Here is a 26,775-nt window from a genome sequence, read left to right on the forward strand (position 1 = left end):
GATGTGCACAGCCTGGTCAGGCGGCAGATCGCAGCATGTGGGTTCAGAATCACCATGTTGGGTTAATTAACTGGGGTAGAGTGGGAGAGCTCGTTTGCCTGCAGCACTGGAGAGGGGATGAATAGCAGCCTTTCAGAGAAGGAGGCAGCCTTGGCTGTGACAGCAGAGGATGCATTGCAGGAAGGCTATGATCCTCAGCATGCCAGAGGCACAGGGAAGGAAAGGTCTCAGCACATGAGTGGAGACAGCAGCAGAGACATAGCAGAAGATCCTACATCTGAGAGCTTCCCCTGTGGCAAATACCTGGCAGATGTAATCTATTGAGGCAGTGTAGAGGAGCAGGTAGAGGAGGCAGGAGCAAATCCTAGACACTGGCTTGTTTATTATTGCATTTTCTTTTCTGGCAAGTGCAGTGTTGATGTTGAATAAGGCCAGCAGAGAACTTGTAACTGTGTTGTTCTGATTTGATCTGATTTGACCCAAAATGGCTTAGGCAGAGGTCTCTGTATAGTGACAATTTCCACTGAGGGTCATGGTAGTGTTTCCTTTCTCTGTGACCTTCTCTTTGTGGTTGATTTGGGTTGATGGAGCTGGGTTAAATGGAGCTAGGTGTGCTTCTTAGGATAGCCTTCTTCCAGAGTTGGTCTCAACAGGAGCTGGCTGGTGTTGCTGAGCATCGTACAACCCCTCTGAGCTGTTGGAGGCCTTGCCAATATGCTACTGTGTGATCCATGAATCTCACACACGTGCTCTCTAGTTCCCTCCCTAATTTATATGCCACCATTCACAGATGTTCCTTTCCCACTCCAGTCACTTCTTTGCCCACTTCTTTGCCCAAATAATCACAATATTTTTAGTATCCATGTATTACTGTAGGATTATACCAATGCTTTTCTTTTGTAGGAAGCAAAGGGTTTTATGCACAGTTAAAGAGATTCATCTCTCTGCTTAAATCCAGGCTGCAAAGATGTTCCACTCATTGCATCTGTAGTCTGTTTTGCTTTGTAAAACTGAACAAGGCTATAGTATGTTTGATGCTGACTTTCAGGAGTATGGTGTACTCATATTGTGAGCCTGTTTATTGAAGTCCGTGCACCATATAAGTAAGCATGGAAAGGAAACTAAGGTGTGTGTGATTGATGAATTCACCTCACTGCTCCTCTTAGGAGGCTTCCTCCCCACCCAGGACTATGAGCATGCAGTTGGAGTGGATCATGTAATATAAATTTTTTTTTCTTCCTTGGATTAATAGCATCTTGATGGAGATAGACTCCATGGAGTAAAGCTGTCATGAATGCAGCACTCTCCAAAGCTGTGTCTCTTGAACCTTCTTTGGACAGGTGAAGTATCTTGAGCATGTATGTCCTGGCAGAGGGAGCAAAAAGAAAGATTCCAGATTTATCTCATTATTGCTAGAGGACCAAGGTGTTGCTGGAGCATCTCCCCCCTGCCCTGCAGCTTCCAAAGAGACATCAGCCAGCATTTCAGGCATTCTCTTTCCTCTAGCTAATGCTTGGCACTGCCAGCTCCCAGCCCTTGCAGCCTAGAGCTTGTGAAAACCACAAAGCCTCAGAGCTGGTGAAAACCTCATCTGCATCGAGTCTGTATGGCAGGTAAAGGTAGAACTGTGTTACAGTTGTGTGTTGCACTGGGAGTAAAGAACTTTATTGATTTTCAGCCCTGCAAAGAGGCAGACTGATAACACCTTGGGCATGGGTACAGTTGCTATGTCACAACACTGATTTTCTCAGTTTCTTGCTTTGTGGGGCACTGATTTCTGAACCTGTTTTCCTTTGGTTTTTTAGTACTTGTGATTTTAAGAACACTCACTACCATTTTTCTGCTGTCCAACTTAAGAAGCATGTCATTTTTATTTATACTTTATTTACACTCAGTAGTCAATGATGAACAAAACTACACAGTGAAGATACCTTTTTGATTGTTATCTCTGTAGCTGAAGGAACAGGTCTTTTCTGGGCTGCTGCTTAAATCTTCAGTTTATAAAGTGTTAATAAAGACTTGAGTTCAACTGATGTGTCTTCTCATGTGACAGAGTCCTAAATATTTCTGTGAGTGTTTGTTTCACTGGCTACAAGATTGCTTTTATTAGTTCTGTTCAAGCATGAATAAAATAAATTCTAAACGGATGCAGGATGCATCCTTTGAAGTTATGGCTCCCTAGCCATGCTTTGAGGGCCAGAAAAACCTGCTTTGGTAGAAAACCTTAGTCTTCGTGCTAAATGCCATTGCACCACGTGCGGAAGGGTTCCTTGGGTTGAGTAACACAACTCACTCCTCATTTTGGTACAGTCACAGTTGGTGACTTGGGCAGGACAGGGGGGGTACCACAGTGCACAGGGATGGCCTGTGCCCACTACCTGTAGTATGGGACTTGGGGTTTAGCAGCTCAGAGGGGGAGAACAGGGTGTATTGTATGGGCCAGAGGGGGATGCTGAGGACTGAAACAACATTTTGGGTGCTCAATGGGACTATACAGTGTTCCATTGCGTATGTGGGTCAGGGTCAGATTTAGGGTTTTGCAAAGCAGGGAGCTCAGCATGAGAGGTGTGGCACGACTCAAATCTCAGAGCTGCTCTGCCACGAGGACAGTTGTGTCTAAGATGGGGGCAGGCTTTTGCTGTAACAGGAGTGCTGGCACTGTTCCCTCCTGTGCTGCAGCTGGGGATGTCAGGGTGCGGCCGTACAGCCTGGAAAGCTGCTGTAAAGCTCAAGTTCTCACTTGGAGTGTTGAATTTGTTAGCATTGCCCAAGGAACTGGGTCCAGAGTGTTTGCAACCTTACCTCTGGAGAGCCCAGGGGATGCTCAGAGTGGAGGAGATGGTCTGGATGTTTGCCTTTTGGGTCTGAACTAGGTCAGAACGACCACACCAGCCTTTGCCACTCAGACGCTGGCATGGCGACAGAAGTGGCTTCCCGGGAGCAGGCAAACACCCGAGCATGGCTCCCACCTGGCAGGTGTTAGGATGGTGGTGCGTTGCAGAACTGCAAAACACGAGTGCGCGGATCACTTCTCAGTCTCCAATAGATGGGGCTGTTATTCCTGGTTTGTCCTTATCTCGGCCGCCGCTGGCAGCGTGGCAGGAGAGCCGGACAGAGCCGACACCCGGGGAGGGAAGGTACAAAGCTGCCCCTGGCCTGGCATTTTGACGTCCTGTACCAGAATGGTGCCGTCTCACAGGGACCATAAGATACTTAAAAAACCCCCAAACAACCAAAATCCTACTATTTTTCTATAAGTGTCTGAATGTTAAACTTGTTGCCTCCATGCTCAGCTGCAAGCCTTGATCTTGATTTTAATTTCCCGAAGGGAGCAAGTGTGGGATGCTGCTGGCTGCAAGTGCTCCTAGTTGAAGAAAGTCCGTGTTGGAAACTTTCTAACTCATCTTTTCTGTTTGGTTTATTGCTTCCAGCATTTTCTAGAATGATTTGTCTTCTCCCTAGTACTCCTAAAGCTCCCAGGTATACAATTCACTGCACCTGTTGGCTTTGTTTATGTATGAAAAAATTAAGCAGCACATGCAGAGAGGGAGTCAACTGTGTGCCATTTCCCCCAACTTGTTATTTTGCTGTTAGAGGCTCTAATTTGAGTGGAAAGATTAAAAAAAAAAAAAGGCAGCACCACTTCCCTCTCTGCAGCATCTTTTCTGAAGGCTCCTTTAAGCCACATTCCTGCTGCCAGCTGAGTAGGGTTTTATGAGCCCCAGGTGCCACGGGTTGAAGTGTCTCCTACCATTTTCTCACAAGGACAGGTGTGGGGCAGGAGTGAATGCTGTTGTCTTTTCTTCTTGGCTTTGTGAGGCAAACCCACTTTGTCTGCTGTAAGCAGCTAGTGGTTCTCCATCATCTCTCTCAGAAGGGCTGAGAAATCCAGCAATTAGTTTTTCTGATTTCAAGGGTTCAGCCCTTTGAAAAAGTTTGGGATAAAATTCAAGTCATACTTCGTTTCCCTAAGTGTGTCTTGGATTCCTCCTTGACTCCTATGCTGCCCCTACTTCTTGTTTTAAATTTTATTTCTGTTCTGTGAAAGCTACATGTCTGTGTTTATTGTTTCAAAATGAGAACTGGGATTTCTCAAACCATACCTTGAATATAGAAGAAGGAACTTCATAAAATGTCAAATCTGAGACTTGTGATTTAAAATATGCCAAGTTACCAACTCTTGAGTAGTGCCCCAGTGGGTTGCATGCTCTGTGAAGCCATTCTTTTGTGGCCTGTGCTGTCTCTACTCTCCTAGGATCCGAGGGATGGAGCTTGCTCTGTTAAGGTAAGTGTCAAGCTTCTGCATTTCTTCAAATTTTATTTTAAATCTTCTACCATTACAAGAACAGTGGATTGACCTTCCCTTCTAGTGTCCATTTGGTAGGCACTGCTCTTCTGCTGGTAAGATAATTGCAACACAAAATACGGAGGGGAGCAGTGAGTGCCTCCCACGGGGCAGTGTAAGCCCGAGGGGAGCAGGGTGGGCATCAGGCACAGAGCAGCTGCCCTGTTGCTCTCCAAGGCTGGGGTGAGCTCAGCAGCTGCTGGAGCTGCTCATGCAATATACTGCTGGTACTATAGGGACCCCTGTGGCAAACGTGTGCTTGGCACATCTTCCTGGTTAGGTGAGATTTAAGGGACGCTGTCTAGGATGCATCTGGGTGTTGTGGAGCCCCCAAAACTGCCCAGAGGCTCCCTTCTCACCTGTGGCTGGGTGGAAGAGTAGTCTCACAAGTAGTTTAAACAGATGTTACTTTCAGAGGCTCTGCCTTGCCTTCTATGTTCTTTCCTCTGAATTCAAAGTCTAGCGGTGGCAGGAAAGAGGAAACCCTTTATTTTAGGTGGAGATTTATTTTTTCTCCTGGACTTTGGGTTGGAGGAGTACTGTGAGCAATGTATGTCTGGTTCATCCCAAACAATGGGATGGTTTGGGCTGTTTGGTGGATCACCAGTTCAGATACACTACCTGGCTTCACTGGCACCATGGTAGTGTTGCAGACCCAGTGGTGACTTGTCCTGTTCCAGCACAACTAGTTCAGCTCCTCAGAGCCAGCCAAAGGCCATTATAAGCTACTTACCCTCCAAATTACTGGCATAGGCTTTTTGGAGGACATAAAATGCTGAAAGGGCATGTGTGTGACACCGGACTTTCCCCAGAGATGGCTTACAACAGATTTCCACCCTTTCTGCTCAAGGGAATTGCTTTTGTCCACAGGTCAATGCTCAGGGCGGTGCTAAGCCAGATGTTTACCCACTGCTGGCTCTCTGCTGCTGTGGCACAACCCCTTCCTATGTGGGCAAGAAGACAGAGGTGTGGAAAGTTGAGCAGAAGCTGCGGAGAGTTCCCCAGGCAGAGCTGGAGCTGCTTGTGAAGAAAACCTTGCCAGTGGCTCATTTGCTACATTTGCAAATGCAGTATCAAAATGCTGCTGCAGCCTTTTCCTCCAAAAACTGCTGGGCGTCTTGAGGAGCAGAAGCTGAGTTTGTCAGGGCCCTCTGCAAAAGCCCTGCAGCCCTGGCCTTGGAGCTGTTTCCATGCTGCAGCAGCTGCTGATGGAGCTGGGGGACCTGCAAGCCACAGCGGTGCTGCTGTGGTGGCAGTGAAGCTCTGTTGATGTTCAGGCAGGGTTTGTGCTGCTCTGTCCAAGCTGCTGTAGCAAAGTGCTCTGGCTAATGAAGAAGGCATGATTTTTATTATGGTGGTGGCGTTTTTTCCTCTCTTCCTGGTCCTGAGCCCTCCAGGTACATTATTAAAATAAATCTGATAATAGCCTTCATATTCTGAAGATCCTGAACATCTGCCAAGGCACTGAATTATTTACTGCTGCTGCTATCCAAAAAAACCCAGAAGTCCCATATGTGTGAAATGTTTCTTAATTAGATGAAGGTTTGGATCTGGTGGCTTTTGTAGGAAAAGCCTTGGCTCCTCCAAACAACTTTGCTATGAGGGAGGGAGAGAGAATGGAGGAAGGAGGAGGGCACAGCTGCTTGGGATGTTTCTGCAGCTGCTCTTCCCTGGAAAAATGAGTTAGTAATGCCATTAAAATAATGTTCCACCTCCTACAAACCTTATCTGTACACTCGATGGCTGTGATGGTTTGTCTGTCCTTAAGCAGTCCAGGTAACAGGGCTGCGCCTCTATGGTTGTTTTCATTTTATTTTCAATTGAGCTGAAGTTATTTTTTCTCCCTCCCACATTGCCAGGAGAGGGATGACATTGGCAGCTTGTGCAAGCATTGCTCAGTTCCTAATGGAGAAGCTCTCCTGCTTTTATATCCTGCAGCTGTTTCCTTGAAAAGCTTTTTCACTGTCTTGTACAGCAGTGTTGGGTACAGTGTGCCCTTACCCCCACACTGGCCCTAAGACAGGTGCAGGGCTGTTGAATTTTTTACCCTCTTGATTTCCCAGCTCTGTGAGCTGGGTTAAAGGATGCTAAATCCCACTCTTGTTGCCTTGGGCATGAGCCTCCAGGGAGCACAGCTGAGCTCAGCACTGGGGCTTCTTGCATCCCACTGTTGCTCTCCTGCCTGGGTCTGGTCCCCAGGAGGTGGAGAAGACTCTCAGTGGTTGTCCCTTTCCTCCCCTTGGCTTCTCTGCTACCTTCAGGTGACTTTTGTCCATTTGGTCTTTCCGGGGGGTTTGAGGCTGATGCACATGAAGCCTCTGCTTGATGCTGGGAAATGGCATCCATCCCTCCATCCCTCCATCCCTCCCTCCTTCCCTCCCTCCCTCCCTCTCGGCTCTTCTCCCTCCACCTGTGTGCTTGGAGCACCAGGTGCAGAGAAATCTCTGTGCTTCAGTGCTCTCTGGTTTTTCTGTCAATCATGAAGGAGTGGTGCAGAAAATAACACCAATTCTGAAACATTTTAAAAATCCACTCATCTTGATCTCAGTGCCTGAAACACAGACACGTGGGAGCTTGGTGACTTCTGTTTGCTGAGGTCATGGAGGATGTGGGTATTCCCTGAGTAGCACCATGTGGTACCAATTTAAGATTTAGAAACAATGCTCACAAGTGAGTTTGGATGTTTATAGATGTCTGAATGGAAGGGAACCCTAGGGAGTTGGGTGCTGTGACTGCAGCAAAGCCAAGCCTCCCTGCATTAGCTCAACACAGCATTGTGTTGGTATAGTCTGTTTAAAACACAAGGCTGAATTCTGATTCAGCATTGATGACTACATTGTGTGAGAAATGGGCCAGGACCTAGAAAACCTGGGGTTTCAGAGTCACTTTTTTCCCCAGGGGAAAACTGAATCTGAGCATTTGGGAGTGATAAAGCCTTGGCTGCAGATGAAGCCAGGCTGCCACCTGCCAAAGGACGAGCTGCTGCCTCAGGGCTCAGGCAAATGGAAAGAAAACCATGACAGAGAGGAAAAAAATCCCCACGGCTGTCAGGCTGAAGAGCTGATAACATTGCATGCAGCATGAATCAAAATGGGGGAAATCACTCTTTTAAAATCTGTCGGCAAGCACTTCATTTTTTTCTTACCAGGACATTGCTGCTTTGAAGAGATGTGGTTTAGAGAGGTAGGGGGGTAAGGCTCCAAGGTCCCTGTCTGACGTGCTTGAGTGGCAGCAAAAGTGCTGATACATGGCTGCAGAGAGGGGTCAGAACATGCTGGGGTGCAGGAAGATGGGAGACCTGCTGTACCCACAGCCTGCTGAGGTCAACTCAAGGGCCCACAGGACATGACGTTGATTCTTAGCACATCTTCACCAGCACAGAAGCCACTCTGATGCTCCTGACACTGTCAGAGGCCCTGCCTCGCTGGGCTTCTGCCAGTGCTGGTCTGTGAATGTCCACCTTTGAGCAGTGCAGCTGTTTCTAGAAATGACCCATTGGCTTCTCTGTATTTGAAAGCAAAACGCAATCACCTGATTTTTGAAGAAATTCTGAAGTCTCCTTTCATCTGTCTCTTGCTTGTATTTCCTGGAAGCAATTTAACATTCTGGTCTCTTTTATAAGCCAAAGATATCAAAAAAAGAGCTAGGTCTCCATGAATAAGCACAACACAGTATTTAAGCTCCTAATTCCTGTGAGGCAACAGATACTCAAGTGTTTTTCTTGGGTTAGACCTTTAAAGGGGAATCCTTTTTGAATCTGCCTCATGTCCGACCTAGCCAGACTCCTTTGCTCAGCTCCTTGAAGGTGGACATTCCCAGACTGGCACTGGCAGAGCTCCTGCCCAGCCAGGCAGGAGCTCATGGGGCTCCTCAAGCTTGTGGGACAGGATAAACTGATAAAATCCCAGTCTCCATCACCAAGAATTTTTTCTGTGTGTCGGGAAGTGGTTTTTTGTTGTCTTCCTTGCCTGGATTTGTCAGAGGAAGTTTCTCAGCAGGTGCTGGTGCCAGTGCAGCTTGTGACCCTTGTCCCTGCAGTGGCTCTTGTGGTGTCTGGAGCCTGTCTGTAGGTGAGAGGTTTCTTTAGCTTAGATGTGCAGCTGACAGCCCTCCTTAGCACCCTGAAAGAAACTAAAAATCCATCCCCAGAGCTGTTAACTGGTACAAGAAAACCCTCTCCCCTGTCCATGATCAGAGAAAGGTTCCAAAGAAGAAAAGAGGTGGATGACACACAGGACCTCTGCAGCTCACATTTTCAGGCAAGGTGACAATTCTATTTCTGTGGAGGTTCAGAATGTGTGATAAAGGGCTTTGCCATAGTGCAGGGTTAGCTATAGGATCAGAGGATGAAAGCTCAAGATGATCTTGACTGCTTGTTTGGAAAATGTGAGGTTATCAGGAAAATGAATGCTGTCAGTAGTGGTGGCATTCAGTGCTTGTTTCCCTTTCTCTCCTTGGAAAGCTTCATATAAGCTACCTGAAAATACAAGTTCAGGTGTTTCAAGGTTCCCTTTTGAAAAGAACTTACAGTCCTTCTGCAGCAAAAAGCTTTTTTTTCTGCTTTGGAGAAGCCAGGGTGCCTTGGTACTGAATACAAAACCAGTGTATGCTTTGCATTCTTTCCTGGGTTTCTGAGCAAGCCTGTTTAATGGTGTCTACTGTTTTCTGTTCATTGAGAGTACAGAAAGCAGCTTGTCCTGTGTACAGCTGAGCACATTGTGATAGAAATGAGTTATGTTTTCTGAGTTATGTTTTCTACCCTAAGAGAAGAGTGCACGTTGTTATCCTCTTCACAGCTCATGTTTAGCCACGTTTTGCAAAATTGTCCTTTTAAATTTTTTTATTTTGCTGAGGTTCCTGTTCATCAGTAACACTGAGGAGATGCTCTGCCTGGCCATGAAAACTAAAAACTGATGCCCAGGAGAGCTCCCTGTTTAAAACCAAACCTCTGATGAGTAGAATAATAAAATAATTAAGCTTAGAAATATCCTTGTTTTTTTATCAAAACCTTTTGGATGCAGTGTTTGAGCTAGTGGCAGTACAAGATGTGAAAAATTTGCAGTGCAAAGGGTTCTTCTAGTCATCTATGAATGCAAGCTATAAGCTGTGTGAGATGTTACTAGGAGGCTCCCAGTAATCACCACTGAGCTTTTATCTTTTTTTTTTTTCTTTCCCCTTGAAGTTAGACTGAGCCCTGGAGAGAGATTGAGATGGACATAGTCTTTCAACAAATGTTAGGGGGTTGGAAATCAATGCTCAGACAAGGGCTTTTTGCTGTTTCTAAGAATGGAAAAATAGGAATGAAACCAAACACTACCGAATATTCCAGTGAGTTTGTGGAGTTTAACCTTCAGTTGCACATGAAGAACTGGTAAATGGACTCAAAACTCCAAGAGAGGAACAATCATTTCAGTCAGTATGAGGAGTGAGGGTTGGCATTTTTACACCTTTCACAACTGTTGTGCTCTGACAGAGGACCCCATTGTGGATTGAAGGCAGGGAAGAGAGTTGCCGCTGGTCTGCAGGAATTGTCGGGCTGATACTATTGCCCTGGTATCCTAGAGTCTCTGAGCTTGCAAAAGACATTGATCAATGGGTGAACTGAACATATTATAATTAGAGATAAACAAGCCATGACAGAGTAATTAGCTAATGGGCAGTTGTGAGCTCCAGAGATGACAAAGTGCTTTGGAATGCTCCGTATTATTGCAGGTCTGATTCAGGGGCCTGATGCAGAGAGTATCCAAATCCTGTAATAGTTACTCATCTGGCCTAAGTCTGTCTCTGCTTCTCTGGCTTTCAAAACCTGTCTGGAGTTCTTTATGGCTCCTTCATATCTCTTGTTGCCTTATTTGTGTGCACAGATGCGTGCACACACACGTTTCCAGCCTCTTTCTGTTTTCTAGCAGAGGTGAGTGAGATCTGAACCCACGTTCTCCCCTTTCCAAATTGTGTTTCAGTGTGAGCTGAGGAGTGAAGAGGAGGAGACCCCTCTTCCTTTATATGCAACCATTCCCTAAGATACCAAAATCTGCAAGGCAGACAGGCTGTGCTGAAATCAGGGCACTGTGTTGTTTCTGTGATAATCCTGCTGGGTTAGCAGGCTGGCAGCACCTTCCCCCAGCACTTTCTGGTCAGTCTGACACCTGAAAAGAAAGATGGGGGACCACAGCTTCTATCTCCTGGAAAGGACCTTCTCTTGTCTGACTTTTGTCCAGTTCAGTGACTGGGTATCTCTGCAAAGAGCTCACCACAGCCATGTTGCATCAGCAACTCTCACGGCAAAGAAGCAAGGCAAGACCTTATCTGTGGGACCCATCAAAGAGAAATGTCCTTCCAAGCCCAGGAAAAAAATCTGATGAACAGCTTCTCACATGGAGGCTCCCTGGGAGAATGACCAACCCTGACCATAGCAGTGTTCTGGGAACAGCCAAATTGATTTTGAGCTGTGCACCAGGAACAGCTATTTCTAGAAACAATCCATTGACTTCTCTGTATTTGAAAACAAAGTGCAATGATTTAATTTTTGAAGAAATTCCAAACTCTCCTTTTATTTGTCTCTTGCTTGCATCTGCTATAAGCACTCTCTAGGGCTCTGGTCTCTGTTATAAAGTACAGACATCAACAAATGAGCTAGGTCTCTATTTTCAAGTAAGCACAGAACAATATTTAAGCTCCTAATTTCTGTGAAAAAGCAGATGTCTAAAACTTTTTGTTGTATTAGACCTGAAAGACTGAAGCCTTTTCCCAGTCTGCCTCATGTTTGACCTGACTGCTTTTCCCAGCTCCTGAGAGGTGGGCATTCCCAGGCTGAAGGTCAAATGCTCTGTGCTGTCAAGACATAGAGGAGAAATAAGTTATTGAGTTTCTTGTCCTGAACAGCATTCCACAAGATTTATGGAATTTAGTAGAAAAAAATTCAAAGTGAGGACCTTTTTAAATCCAAATATTCCAGGTTTAGCAGAACTGTTACTATCTATGGTTATGGATTTGAAAAATTTTATTTTTTTATAGACATTTTTATGAGGAACAACGTATCTGAACACCAGATCTAAGCTGACCAGGATGGGTTTATGTCAACAACAGGAAGAAACTGTCAGTGTAAAAGAGCAGGTCAACCCAGAGAAGGTCTGCCACAGAATCCTGGGAAGTCCTGTAGATCAGGATGATACTGTTCTTAAATTGCACCAGGAATTTCTAACTGGTTATAATCAGAAACTAGGCCAAGGCAGTGTTAGTCTCTCAGTTGTGCTGCATGGTGTTGCTAGGCTAGGAATCATATCCAGGGATTGAAATAATGGTGCAAGCTGCTGTCAACAGACTGTGAAAGGAGGAGAAAAGTGGGAACCTAGAGAAAGCAGTGGTGAGATTGAAACAAAAAGGTGGAAGTTTGGAGGAGGTAGACTGGAGGAAAGCTGTCATAAAGGACAAAATGCAGCTGACGAAATCCCCTCTGGTAGGAATCCTCTACTCCTAGTAGCAGCTGCCTTGTGGCTGAGCAGGAACGCTCATTTTTTTAAAGAATACTAAATTCTTCAGGCAGAGGAACAACAGAAAAAACCCTCAAGAAACCTCTGTTTAAATGACAGGTAAACTCACACCACTTTTATTAATTAAAGAAGCCTTTGAAAGGACTGGCAAGCACTTGCTCCACAGAGCAAGGTCACTGCTGTTAGTGGCCAGAGGGCTGTGTCCTGTGTGAAGCAGCTCAGCAATATCATGGCTGATTTTTGTTCTGACTGCCTCCCATTTCCCTTCTGACAAAAATCAGCACAGCCTTTGGGGTTACAACTCCGAAGTACTACTAAGTGTCTAAACAAATTTATATTAGAGAGTGTTGGATAGATACACACCACCATGAGTGGATGTCCAACATGCAGGAATCGTTTCCTACCAAAACTACAACAGTTCATGCAGTTCATGTATTCTAATGTCAAACAGGAGAAACTTCACTGAGGTTATCGAGCAGCCCGTGGGTAGCATGGCTGCCCTCTCCCTCTTCCAGAAACTGGTCCCAGTGGGTACCCCCATGGCCTGGGCTGGCCAGGGTAGGGTGCCCGAACACCCAGTGTCCGTGGCTGTGTCACAAACACTTGTGATGGCGGGATGAATGCTGCTCCTCTCCCACCGGCCATGGGGCTGCCATCCAGGACTTCTCCTCTGCCTGGTTTCCTGACCGGGCTGGTTCCATTCAGAGACTCTATTTTCTTGTCTAGAGCAAAGATTATGAATGTTATTTTCTTGGGAGCAAACACTGCCTTTCATCCTCTCCCCGGCGGCTGCTGTTTCTCTGTGCAATAACCAGTGTCTGAGGATTTGTGTTTGAGCATCTGAGTGAAGAAACCAGGAGTAAGACTGTTCTGCTCCCACTCAACAGCCAGTACATGTCTCTGCTGCCCAAGCCCTCTTGTCAGGTTCTTACTGATGCATTTATAAGACATGATAATCCTACTAGCCAGGCATGGGGTGGTCACGGGTAATTGCTGATTTTAGTCTTTATTTTCAGTGCACTCAAAACACTGCCAGCACTATTTCCGATAAAATGAATGCCTTGGGTCTGCTTTGGAGGGAATCTGTATTGGGTTACTCTGAACCTTCCAGTTCATCTCAGCCCATCTAAATTCAAAGGGGCTATGGTGGCACTGGTCTGTTTTTCTCACCTGTACCAAGATAAAATCAAAATCTTTCAAGTGATTTTCACAAATGAGAGATGGAAGCTCTAGCAGTCAGGAAGTGGCTGGTTGAGATCAAACCTGGAGGATCCATTTTCTTTGAAAATACTCAGATCCTGAGTGCTAATGCCTCCTCCTGCTTCTTTCTGCCCAGTCATGGACCCCCACAGCTGAGCTTACACGATGCATTTATTTACCCTAAGACCTAACCCAATCCTGTGAAAAGTTTCTGCCTCATTCATGATGAATTTTCCAATGAAAAGCTCAACTCAGGAAGGAAAAGTCTGACTCAGATCATCAGCCCAGAAACAACACTGGAATTTAAACGTTGCTCCCAGAATAAATTGCTGGTTTCATGACCAGCATGGCTAATAGTTGGGGGGTGAACCATAATTTTGGATTACAATTCCCACTGTAACAAGCCTGTGTGAGATATAATCTAGTCTAAAAATGTGCCCTTCCTGGGTTTCCATTGGCAGGTGGACTTCTGTGAGAGGACAAAATCTGTGCTAATTATACTCATCCAATCCCTTGCTAAGGTGTATCCCTCCAGTCTCTCAATCCTACCCAGTCACTTTGGTGGCTAAATGAGCCTTTTCAGAAGTGTTATGGGGAGATTGTTTAATTTTTACCTTCTGCTTGTTTAGGGGGACTTTCAGTCTTCGTACTTGGTGTAAGTAAATCCTCCAGATCTTGCAGCATAGGGTTGGTACTGGCTTTGTTGTTTCTCTTGTTTTTCTCCTCTTCACGTTGCTGCATCAATGAAAACCATTTGGTTTAGTTAAAAACTGCAGATGTAATCTGGGAAATGGTGACCTGGTGTCATGTTTGCCTGGCTAAGTGTTTGTTGGGGTGAATGGATGTCTTTACCAAGTTCAAGGTGCTGAATCTTGGTCCGGTGACCAAGTGTTTCTGGGAAAGAAAGTACATCCCAGGCAGGACTGGAAAACAATGGCTCTGCTCCTCTCAGGGCAAAGCACTCGCTGATTACATGGTTTAGGTCTGTTAGGCTGTCTGTGTGTTGCTGCAGCTACCAATCTGCCCTCTCTGGTGTATTGGTTTGTTTTAAATATGAGCTTCTTGTGAGAGAGGGTGTCAGGGATAAATGCCAGAGGAAGAAGGAGAAGGTACAGCAGCATAGGGATGGAATGTAGGGCTGTCTTTGGCTTTACTTGCATACAACTAGTGCTGCAAAAGATTTTCCTCTGGATAGTAGAAAGAATCTGTACTTTTGTATAGTGCTGAGTCCTGCTGTGTGATCCCTTTAGCCCTGATCACAGCCAGGCTGTGCAATGAAATAGACCAAGTGCCCCAAAGTCCCAGTGTGCTGTAGCACTTGTTCAGCTCTTGCACCAAGGCACTTAGTTTAAGACGTGCATGAGTGATTAACTCTGCATTTGAGCATTTAAATATAATTTATGGAGTCCCATTTCTCAGCACTCACATCCTCACTTTTAATGTTGCAGCAATCTCTGCTTTATGAGATGTTTGGCTTTATGTGGGACTGCTTCCTTGGCTTAGATCCTGTCCTGTGCCAGTAAAATGGCTGATGTGAGTCCTTGGACGATATCATATCCTCTCCTGATGCAAGGCTTGATATTTTGGGCACATCTATGTCATACAAAGCAACAACTAGAAAACTCTAGAGGAAACTGATGTTGCCAGATCAGCACAAGCCCTGGTACCAGGACACCTTTGCTGTTTCTTATTAAGACTCATTCTCTGAGCAGAGCCTTGTTCTTGCAGGTATCCTTCTGGCAGACCTAGTTCAGGAACCCTTGTGTTATGGTCCTCTACATGTTGCAACTTCTCACAGTTCTGGATATCATGAGGCCCAAATCCTGCCTTGCTAGTTCAAGTCATCGCATCTGTCTATATCTTGCTTTTCCCATGCGCACAGCAGAAACAGCCTCTCTGTAAGGTGTTTTGAGAATCAGTGGTAAAAAAAAAAAATGTAATTGCCATATTGTTCATTATGGCTCTTTGCTCTTCAGCTTGTACAAAATCTGGCTGTGGTTTTCATGGGCTTATCATTGCTCCTGGTAAATCTCAGACACCAAAGCATTGCCTGAACTTCGAGGTAACTTAATTTTGTACATGGAAAACACAGTTTATGGGAAAGCCCACAGTAGTTCCGGTGTATGAAATAGCAGGCTGTTATGGGATGTGACCACTCTGTGCAGCTAGACATTAAATGCCCTCAGAGGGGACTGAACAAGCATAAAATACATCATCTTCTTGTGTTCAGAAGTGAAGAGGGATTTAAAAGCATATGCTACACATCAAAATTGAGGTGCATGGTATTTCAAAGGCAGCTTTGCCAGATCAATACCTACCATTTGCATTTTCTTCTTCAACTCTGCATTGGCTCGCTGATACGCTTCAGACACAGCATTCAGGTAATAGATGGCGAGGCTGGAAAAGAAAGCATGTTGCTGTAGTGACAGGATCAGGGGAAGGAGGAAGTTTCACAAGAAGGGAACCTGTAATTTTTTGCCTACCTTCTAATACCTAGTTTTTCCACCAACTTTTTCCGAACTGCTTTTAGAGGCTCAAGGTTTAGGAAGAATTTGGGCTGCCTGTGGTATGGTTAGCTGAGATGAGCTGAGCCCATCCAGTAGCTCAGTTCTGCTCAAACAGAAGAAAAATGACCACCCTGTCCTCGTGCATCCACCTTGGCTGGCCATAGGCTCCCTTTGCTTCCTTTGCACCAACCTTGGTGAAACCAGGCACCAGCCTTGAGATGCAACTGCCACCAGGTAACACAGGGACCTTAGGAAAAAACGAGGAACCCGGGGAAATAGTGGTGGAATAAGGCCTTGACCCCTCTTTTGAAAAGCAGTGCCCAAGGAACAGTCCTCCTTCCCCCTTTTCTAGGACCAGCTGCATCCTCTGTCCCCAGACAGGGCCCTTGAGAGCGAGCAGAGACAGGAACAGAGGGCAAGCAGAAGCCAGATTGGAGTAGAGCCACCGGCTTTTGTTTTGATCCCGTCTTCTCCAGAAAGGGCATGCCAAAGCCAGAGGAAAACTGAGCTAAGCTGGAGGGAACTGAAAGGCAAGCAGGGATGGGAGAGGGCATGCTGGCTGCCAGCTCTGGCACACAGGGAGGCTGTGCTTTCAAACATGCCCAAGTGTCTGGGTCTGTCTCACCACCTCTGACACTCACCAGCCAGTAATATTTTGGTAGCAAAAAAATGTCTCCTCCTCCTTTTGTGGAGTGCTTTTATTTTTCTAAATCATAACCATCATCTGTTCAGCGACTCCAAGCCATTCCCAGGAAAAGTACCAGCCATTCAGTTCACTGCTGTAGTTGTTTGGGTTTTTTAAAAATAAAGTAGAAAATCTTCTTAGAAAAAAAAAGGTAGGGAAAGAAAAAAGGTTTCCAAACAGTTCATAACCTGCCTGTGTTTCTCCAGCCACATTCAACATCCTCAAACCATACTCAAGGATTTCATCAACTGAGTGCCTGACCCTAAGCCCAGCAAGGCACCATGTACTGGCATGTTGGTTTCCAGGTGGCAGATCAGGAAGCAGTGCTTAGAATTGCCTTTCTTGAGGCTTTTTACAGGAGTCTGTCTGGAGGAAACACATTTGCCTCCTTTTGTGTAACATTAACCCAGAACTCAGTCTTGGTGATCTAGGCTCTCTGTCCTGAAAATCCTCTTGGAAATTGTTTTTTCTTTTTGTTCTTCTGTAAAGATGTGATAGTTTTATTTCTTCTATGTTATCAAGCTCATTGCCTAGAAAACATTACGTTGTAATCAGGGCTGTGAATAAGAATGGTGTTGATAACACACCAGTGTTTTGTGTTTTGCTAATTCTTGTTTATCCTAAGTCCAGCAAGGACTTTTGTTTTTGTCTCATACTCTGCCAGTGAGGACGTACACAAAAGAAACTGGGAGGGGGCATAGGTGGGATGTGTGACCTGAACTGACCCAGGGGATATTCCACACCATAGAACATAATGCCCAGTATATAAACAGGGGAGTTACCTGGAATGGGGGCCAATCTGGTTTTGGGAAGGGGGGTCTGGCATCCATCAGTGGGTAGTGAGCAACTGTGTGTCACTTGTTTTTCCCTTTCTATTATTATTAACATTTACCATTATTACTATATTTTACTTTGATTACTAGACTGTTCTTATCCCAACCTACAAGTTCTGGTTTGATTCTTCTCTCCATTCCACCAGAGTGGGGGAGAGAGAGAGGAGATTGAGCAAGTAGATGAGAAGTGCTTAATTTCCAGCTGGGCTTAAACCACGGCACCCCTCTTCTCTGATGTACTGTGTCCCCAGTTCTGGTTAGAGTGTGGGTCACTGTCCTTTTCTAGCCTGCATAGAAATTTTAATTTTTCCCCCTTCTTGATGCAGTAAAATGCTTCTGTCCTCTGCCAGGAAGCTCTGCAGGCCACAGCTTGAAATTCTACTCTCAGCCTGAGTGGGATTAGGTTATGTGCCCATGGACGCAATATCTTTCATTCTTCTTTCTCTTTATTCCCTATTTCCCTTGTCCTTGGGCAGTTAGAAGCAGGACAGTAAGCTTAACACTTGTGCCACTCACTGAACCCCATCATTGTTTGGGACCAGGAGCTAAGAACTGAAATAAATAGAAGATGCGTTTTGGATTGCACATGGAAAAAAGAGAAGGGGTTTTCGTGGCTAGAGAAAATGACTTAATTCAGTCCATAGACGTGGAAAACACGTTTTTTGAGAGGCTGCAACAAAATCAACAGACCATCAATTTACAATCCACCTGTTGCTCTTTGTAGAGGCTATTTTTATTTAGGCTGGATTGTAGGTTGCCTTGCCTGCTGCTTTGGGAGCTTCTGGCTCTCTGCTCATCAGGACTAAACAAAGCTTTTGCATTTCCCTGGTTTCAATCTCTTGAAAAACTGGATGGGGATCAGCACAAGGACTAGCTCCAGCCTGACCCTGTCTGCCTGTCAGCACCACAGCAGAAGCTGAGGATTTTCAGAGACAAGGCAGGAAACTGGGGACTCAACTAAAAAGGAGAAAAGGACTAAAAATTACGAAACCACCTTGTTTGGTCGCTGTGATTGTATCTGGGATTATCACAGGCAAGGTGAGTATGTAGATAACAAACAGTGCCTCTGCAAGACACCTGATGCTCTTGGGGCATGCAAGAGCACTGCCAAAGGGCCGTAGGTCTGACTGGTCTGGGCACCGTGGGGGAAGCCAGTTCTTTAGGGCTGTGACTCTCTCAGGAGCTGAACAACTGCAAATCAAATATGTGATACATACAGGCCATACAGGCAGTGTATTTGGGTGGAAAATGATGATGTTTTGGGTAACATGGACATAAGGTACCTCTCAGTTCTCAGAGGGGAATCAGGGCAGAGACAAAATGGTGTCTCAAGGAGAGATGGACTGATGGTAAGGCTGTGGTGTGGGAGTAGCCAGCACTGAGAAGGTGTGATAAAAGGTGTCTCTTCAACAAATAAACTGGATTTGTGCTGTTACTTGTCTCAGCTGTCAGTGGAGAAAAGAGCAGGAGATTGTCACTGGAAAAAAACCCCATTCTTTTCAAAGGTATTACTCTCTCCCATCAGCTTTTTTGAATGTTGCATCAAAGCCTCAGAAACCTGGCCTGCAGCCCTTTTGTAAAGGTGGCCCATTTGGGCTGTTCTGTGGTCTTCATTTTGTCTTTGCAATGGCATCTGCCAGTGCTGCTGTGAAGCCCACAGGAACAGAGTTTATATAATAATAATAATATACAATAATAATATACAATAATGTGCTTGGCCATGCTGGGGATGTGGTGTGAGGCTTCTTGTCTCCTGCACACACCTGATCTGATCCGTACAAATGTAGCATCTGCCTGTAGAAGTTACAGTAACTGATCATCCTTTTTAGGTTAAAATGGGTAAGTAGTTTGAGGCAGGTAGAGCGGTGACATGCCATTTTCAGTTTAATTAGGATTTTTCTCATGTTGTTTGTATAAGAAATTTTGTATGGAACTTGTAATTGACATAATTTAATGGCATTACCTTCATGCAGCTATTCAGAATGGAGCACCACAGTGCCCTAGGGCAGCTGTACTGGCTCAGCCCAGAGGATCATCTCCAGTGTGTGTGGATACCCCAGGAAGAGTCAGTGTAGGAAGCTCTGTATGTAACAGGCTCCCCAGCTCTCTCCCTGTCTCCCATTGATTAGTCTGAAGTGTTCAGAACTGCCTACAGAATTTGGCCACAAGTCTCCTACTCATTTTGATAGCTATGGAAAACCTCAAGAACAGTGCCAAAAATATCTTTTCAAAAAAAAGGAGAACTGATCCTAGTACTGCTGGAGGTACTGGGGATTTAAGTCTGGTTCCAAAGCTGAAATGATCAAACAGCACTAAAACAAATACCAGATGTATTATCTGGAAAATGAAAAAGTAAAACCCCCCAAACCCAAACAGAGCTCACAACTCTTCATATTTTTGGAACACGTAATTTTTGAATGCCCTGTCTTGGCTGTGCTCTAAATACCACCAGCTGTGACAGGAATTGCTTCTCCAAAAGGCACCAGGCTGAGACTGTCCATTTATTTCCTGCTGGCTACAGAAAATTTCTCATATGGAAGCTGCAACAGCTTTGATATCTACAAGGCTTCTGTCAGCAATGTATTCCATCTACAAAGCTGTGTTTAATTGGGTCAGGTAATTAAATTTTGGGAAATTGGGTTAGGTGAAGGTAAGGGGGCTAGGGAGCATGTGTCTGCTCTAATCCACGCAGTTATCTCAGCCGAAGATGTATCCCAGAATCTCACTAGCATCCCAGAATTTTTTTTCAACCTTCTCCCCCAAGCCAGGCACATAATATTGCGAGGAAAACTTACACCATGAGCAGAATTGCAGGTATGATCAGTCCTGGATTTGCCACATAGCTGAAGATCTTGGCAACAAAAACTGGAAAATCAAGCTCGATGGTCTCTTGAATGACATCATACATCCTTTTCTTTCCACTGGAAAGACAAATGGCCAGTTAAGGAGTGTAGGTGTCTCCTGGAGGGACAAAATGGCTCCTAGTCTCATGGTGCTAAGCAGAAGGTTTCACCTCTCTTTCAGTGAGCATCAGCTTGCTGTTGGCCACCAAGGAGTTTAAAATGCCTTTATTTTAAATTATCTATTGGTCCATTCATTCCCTCCCTGCCTCCTCCTATTGATTATACAAATAATCTTTGCTAGGCCAACTTGCTCCTGGAGTCAATATGTTTATTTCCACACTTGACTCTTTTATGAGTCCTGACTATTTACACCTCTGAAATAGATAAAAATCTACAGGGTCTAGTAACTGTACATTTCTGATGGATATCTTGTTAAATTTGGCCTTTTCATGGTAGAGATGACTTTCCATATGCAAATTCCGGCTTTCTGAAATAATGAGCCAACTTGAAGAGCTGCTAAGTAATGACAAAAATAGCAAGCTGTGATTATTGCTTAATAGGAGACTGAGTGAAAGAGTAATTTCAAACAGGACTGATAAAGCAGATGAGAGTATTCTGTTTGAAAGGAGAACAAATCTGTAAAGGGCTGGATTACGTAATTGACCTTCTTCTCTCCCCAGCATCTCTGGGTCTGGGAATCCAACCCCATCAGTGCTATTCCTCCTTTTGAGGCTTGGTGCCTCCTGGGAGCTTGCAGGATTCCAGTCAGGAGGATGTTGAACTCTCTCTCTTGATGGTGAGAGTCAATAAAGAAAACTTGGATAAACAGTATCCCAACTACATCAACTGCCAGGAGCCCACGAGAGCTGAGCTTTCAGTTGAGCTGCCAAGGGTCTGAATCAGGCTGAGTGGCTTTTGAAGGGTTGATTGGGAATTGAAATAGCTCTTTCACATTGCAGATTAGTCATCTTCAAATGATAGTGTGTGTGCAACAAGTTACTTGTCAGATCTTCTGACATTATTCGTTGACACCTGTCCTTGTTATAGAACTGAGGATATTTTGGTCTCTTGCCTTTCCCCCGAGTCTTTTAGCTTTCTGATGTCATTCACCGTCAGCAAGCAGATAACCTAAAACAGTGCATCTACAAGAACAATGTGTTCCAAGCTGGCTCCTTGCTGAGTCAGATTCAGTTCAGCAGGCCCAGGAAATGGCGTTATTCAATCAAATTAGACTTTATTGGCATGTTAATCCAGTCCACTGAATGCTTTGTGCAGTGCTGATTCTGTCCTAATTAAAAGAAAAAAAAGCCCCGCAACATTTAAAAAAACCCAAACACCAAAAAAAAAAAAAAAAAAAAAAAAGGAGGCATTTTACAGGCTCACCCCTATCCATTTCCTGGTATTTGTCAACTAAAGTCAACATGTAAAATGCCTCTCATGCTGTGGGAGTTCTTGTCTCTGTGAAGGAGACTTCGGACTCATTTTGTTTCCACAATGTTCCAAAGAGCCTTAGGGATGCTCCTGCTGGGTTTTTTTGGGTTTTTTTACTGAGGGCTGCACCTTGCTGTCCCACCCCTGCTGTTCTCCGGTGCTTCCATCAGTGTGTGTTGGGAAAACACTGGGAAACATGCAGCAGAGGAGAGCAGCAGACAGGAGCGGGTTCAATGCTCCCAGCTGATGGTTTATAGCCCATAGCTGGACGTGAGCCTTTGCCTCACATTGCTAAGGATTTAAACATTTCATCATCTCTGCTGGAGTCCAGTCCTTCTAACCACAGGAAAATAATCCCATGTACCAGAGAACAAAAATATCCTTTTTGGTGTTTTGGTAGTACCTGAAAGGTCCACAGTCAAAGGAGGGAGGCAGGGACATGATGGTGTAAGCTACAGGCAGGAGGCTGAGGAAGAGGATCAGCAGCAGCAGTCCCATGTAAAAATTGTTAGACTTGGATGCTTTGAAGACTCTTTCATGAGGGACATTGCTACTCATAACAGCCCAGCACTGAAAATACATGGAGGTTAATAAGCGCAGCACGTTTATACCCACGAGCCCTGGTGCATAAAAGGATCCCATCCTGAAAAGGAAAAGAGGACAGGTGCTGTTTTTTGACAGACTGGAAGGTTTACTCTTTTCAAGAACAGAAAGAGAGGTGTTTGTTGGTGGCAAGTTTGTTCACAAATGAAGTGTGAGTGGGCTGATAGGTGCTACCCCTCTGCTCCCACAGTAGAAGCCAGATGCATCCATAGGATATGGTTATGGTATGGTTATGGTATGGTCCCCCTCACTTAGGACCAGACCTCTCAGGGGTCGCAAAGAAAATTTTTCAGTTTGTGACAAACATTTATTGGAGATGGCTTGAAAAATGTCAGGTGAAGGTAACCAGCAGAGAGAGACCCACTTTTATAGTTAAACACAGAAAGCCAATCAGTCAGAAAAACCAGAACTCAAAGGTTTATCTAGTTGGCTTGGATGCTTTCTGACTCCACTAACACGTTTTCTAAAAATGGGGGGGGAGGGGGGTGTGTAGAATAAAAAAAAGGAAATATCTTACCAAATCATTCCCTGGTTGAAAACCAAACCCAAAACATTGCCGCTAATGTCAAACTCTGCGTAGGACGGCTGTATGGGGAAAGAAAGGAAAGTGTGTTGTTGCTAGAGGTACCTGCTATTGTTTTCTGCTGGGTGTATGATGCTTATTTAAAGCTGTCAAGCAGGGATTCCTGGGAGGGCTCCTGCTGTGTGCACACTGCTTGAATGACCAGCAGCAGTGTGGGGAAAGCAGAATTGGAGCTACTGTGCTGTGGGCTGCTGCTTCTCTCTTGGCTTGCTGAAAATTGGAAAGATGTATGAAGGTGCTTAGAGCTGCTCTGTGTTTCTCTCTCCCTGTTAATATAACACCAGCTGTGAGCATGGCATGGGACTACGTTTAAGCTCCAGCTGGTGGCTGGCTATGGACTAGTTCTACCCTAGTAAAATATTGACTCTTGACGCAGTGATAATTATGAGCTGGTGGGCAAATGCTACGCTGGATTATGTCCATGTCCCTTGGTCCAAGCTGCTGAAGAACAGGAACAGAAGGCAAAGGGAAAGAAATATGAGGGAATATATGACCTGATGGGTATCAGGTGACAGTTTACTCTGCGCTAGCTGATAGGTTGCTCCATATAAAGCAGTATTTTACCTATCTGATGTGGGTGCTAATGGTGGAAGGTTCAGAACAGACTGGTCTGATCTATTGGCAGTATTCGTTGTTTTATAAATTATTATTTTGTTAGATTTACCTATGATGAAGCTATTTCTTCTATAGATATCTACTTTTGTGCACACAAAATTCAGGTGATTTTTGGCAGATGAAACTACATGTAAAGATTTTCTTGTTATGTTTTCTCAAAAAAACCTACTTTTTTTTTTTTAACTGCAATGCAGAAAACAGAATTCTAAGAAATGGTAAGTGATGTTCTTGTATCTTTGGAATATCCTTTGTGGTATGTGTGCTTTTCATGCCTTTTGCATTTACTTAATACTGTCAGCAATTCATAAAGTTGAAGATGTTTGTGCTTTATGATGAAAACTCAAGGGAAGCCTAGTCAGAGTCTTGCTTAGCTGACTGCTCACAGCTTTGGGAAGGGATGGATGTAAACATTGTTCTCTTTGTTCTTTTGATTCTGGTCCATTTCTACATTAAATCTTTAGCTAGAGGTTAATATTGGCTTCTTTTTTGCATGAAAAAAAAGACAACTTTCAGCGTCTGCTGTCCTCTGCCTTGAGTACTCCTGTGTGAGAAGGCTGGGTTAAACAAGAAGCTTACTCACTATCTGCATTAGAAAAACACATCTAAAATTGTCCTGGTGCCAATGCCGAGGTTGGGTTAGATGGCTGTCAGCAAACCTTCTTTGCCCAAGCAATGAGAGTAATTTTATGCTGCTTGGCTGCTGGGAGGACCTCCCTAGGCCACCCTGGGAAATGTCCTCTGCCTCCCTCAGAAGAAACACAAAGAGGTCCACAAGCAGCAAAATGCCTGTTGTGCCCCACCTGCTCTTCCTTGCACAAAGCCCTCCTCTCTGCTCTTCACCAGATGACTCCTGGGAACCCTCCCAGTATGACAGCTAGGCGGTGGGTGCACTGATCCACTCGTAATCTTGCAAGGTTGTTTTCATCTCCATCTGAATCCATCTGGTTCCTTCTCCTCTCGTGTGAATCAATGCACTTCCCTCAACCCCTCCATTATTTTCTTCTGTGTTTTGTGCAGCTCCAGTACTGACTGCTTTGGTAATGCAACCTTTATGAATGCCAAAGAGTCCAGTGCTGTTGTGTGTTACACACACATGAGAGGGGAAGGAAATGCTCCTTGTTCCACTGCAGCAGAAGAAACACCAGCTTCCAGCAGTGATCAGAAGACACTGCTGTGAGAAAAGCAGGTTCTTTCCTGAAGGCTGGGCAATGAACAGGAAGGTCTGGGGCTTTGAAAAGGGATATAGAAGGGCCCAAGGTTTTGGGATTTTAACAACTGAATGAATACTGGATTATTTCTTTTTAAAGTCAGCTTCATGTTTTAAAGTTCTCAGACGGGGAGGAGAACTGCATTTTTGTAGAGTTCTTACTGGGGTGGAACCGATAGACCCAGAAAGTGCTGCATAGACTATGTACACCAATTATATTATCAGGCAAGACCAGATGACCACTGGGAGCATTCAAAACAAATCCATTTGTAGCATTTGACCAAATGGCCCTAACTTGCTTTTATCTTCTTGGCTATAAGATACTGACTCGGTTATAAGATACTTACAAATCCAGCCTCTAGATCCCAGCACCAACAGTAATTCACAAATCTGACAAAGCAAGCTCGGATGAAATCTCCCACCAGAATGGTTATGTAGGTCACCAGGATATCAGACACAGTGAGCCTCACAAACTCCTGCAATTTAAAAGAAGGGAAAAAACCCATTTAACTCCTATAATTTCAGTAGCGCATTCAGGACTATATTTTTTATTAAGCCATTTGTCTTTATATGACAGTAACCTTCAGAAAAGCATGCCATGAGCAAAATCCCCACCTGTTTTCTAACACTGGCCGGTGCCTAAGCTTTACCTCTGTGCTTGGGAGCTACGAGCTCTGTTATAGCTGTTAGACCTGATAGCTGCTGCTGGCATTTTTGACTGCACTGTGTGCTGTGGCAGCACAGGAAGTGGGAGCAGAATGCTAATGCTGCAGTAAGGCTGGTGTAAAATATACATTTGCCCACAGTCGTTTTTATTGTGCATAGTTTTGGTATGGCTCAGCTCTGTAACTTTTATGTGGACTCCTAAGAAAATTGTTCAGTTGTAAACAAGAACTGTGTGTAAGTGTAGAGAAAGGAGATATGCAAGACAAAGAAGATAAAAGTGCAGGCAGAAGGAAGACTCATAGAGTGGAAATAACTGGCATCCTGTCCTGGTTTGAGACAAATTTAGGGGAAAACATTCAAAATTAACATCCCTCTAATAGAAGGTAGATTTCAGCAGCCCCTCCTCCACCAGGTTCGGAAAGAAATTCCTCGGAGAAAAGTGAAAAAAACTCAAATTTTTTAACAAGCAAAGTGCACGCAGGCACGGAAAAAAGAACCAATAATGTTAAATAATAAAACCTGTCGCTGAGGAGAAGACCTAGGAAGATTTAGAGTTCTTTGTACGTGTGGCTCTGCCCTCTCTGGGTGTGGGGTTTGGTGTGGGCCCCTCTGGGCTGCAGTGTGGGGCTCCCGGTGATGTTCTGGTGCTGCTGAACGGTCCAGAAGAGAAGAAGAAGAAGCCAAAGTCGCAGGGAAAAAAACTTTTCTTTCCTCAACCAGCAGGCTAGCTAAAAAGCAAAGAATTTTAACTCTCTGTCTCTCTCCTGAGAAACAGAGCTGAAAGCTGGCTAAAAGCAGGAAGGTGCTTTCCTTGGCTCTGTAGCAGCAGGTGAGTTATCTCTGTTTCTGAATACAGGCCACCAAAAGAATTCCACCAGCTTTCCCCCTCTGTCTTAAAGGTAGAGAAAGGCACAGGATCCGTGTTTGGGCGTAGAGAAGGCAATAGGGGTTACAGCATCAGAAAGTCACCCCAGGACATGTCCCAAGGATGCAAAAGGAAAGACACTTACAAGAAAGGTTTTTAAAGTCTAAGGAGGGGAAAAACAAAGATCTGCTGAATGACAGCACAGTTGCACCAAGGATCAGCCTCTTCTGAGGGGTGACAGTGGCTGGTCTTTTCCCACACAACTGAGAACCTCTTGACTTGTGAAGACCCCTTGGGTGTGCACAGCAATGCATAGCCTTGTAGTTTGGCAAGCCCTAACTATCTCAGTCAGCCAGTAAACAATTGCTTTTACTTTTTAAGTTGTGCTTAGATCTGGCTGCAGATCTTCTTGGTGCAAGGTAAATGTTGCAGGGTGAATTTGTGTGGTGAAACTCAGAGGACCCTGCCTGCCTTTCAAGGGGGTTACTTTTGCCTAATTCTGCTTTCATCCCATGGCCTCATGATGCATTATGGATTGGGATTTGCCAGGAGTTCCCTTGAGGCATGTCCTCTGTTTGGGTTTACACCTGCACCAAAGCCTCTCTGGAACAAGTGTAGCAATAAATAGAGAAGAGAGGTTTGCTTCAAGGCACAGTCATGATCTGAAAAAAACATGGTGCAGGCATGGCTGCAGACTGCCTGGCCTTTTGTGCTCTTCACAGCCAGTGCCTCAGAGCTGTGCATGCCCTGGTTGCTTGCAGCTGAGGATTTCACCACCATGGCTTGAGAACCATGACCAAGGACTTGTATTGCCGTGGTGATGCTGTATGAGAGTGGGGAAAAGAGCTGTTTGTGAGGAAAACTTCAAGCCTGGAAATGTTAAAGGCATCAACGAGAAAAAC

At 44.9% G+C, this 26,775-nt stretch overlaps 1 protein-coding gene across 1 annotated transcript in view; it reads right to left on the reverse strand.

Annotated features, from left to right (window-relative positions):
- TMC2 (transmembrane channel like 2) overlaps window positions 1-26,775 on the reverse strand; it is a gene marked incomplete at both ends in the record, with an annotated part of 45,463 nt that overhangs the window by 1,223 nt on the left and 17,465 nt on the right. The window contains 6 exons of the mRNA XM_082276591.1: window positions 13,650-13,770; window positions 15,354-15,432; window positions 19,856-19,981; window positions 21,738-21,977; window positions 22,455-22,522; window positions 24,690-24,818. Of these exons, the coding sequence (XP_082132717.1) occupies window positions 13,650-13,770; window positions 15,354-15,432; window positions 19,856-19,981; window positions 21,738-21,977; window positions 22,455-22,522; window positions 24,690-24,818 (763 nt within the window). The remainder of the gene's footprint in view (window positions 1-13,649; window positions 13,771-15,353; window positions 15,433-19,855; window positions 19,982-21,737; window positions 21,978-22,454; window positions 22,523-24,689; window positions 24,819-26,775) is intronic.

Source organism: Coloeus monedula (genome assembly GCF_965178545.1).
Source record: "Coloeus monedula genome assembly, chromosome: 1".
NCBI classification, from domain to species: Eukaryota; Metazoa; Chordata; class Aves; order Passeriformes; family Corvidae; genus Coloeus; species Coloeus monedula.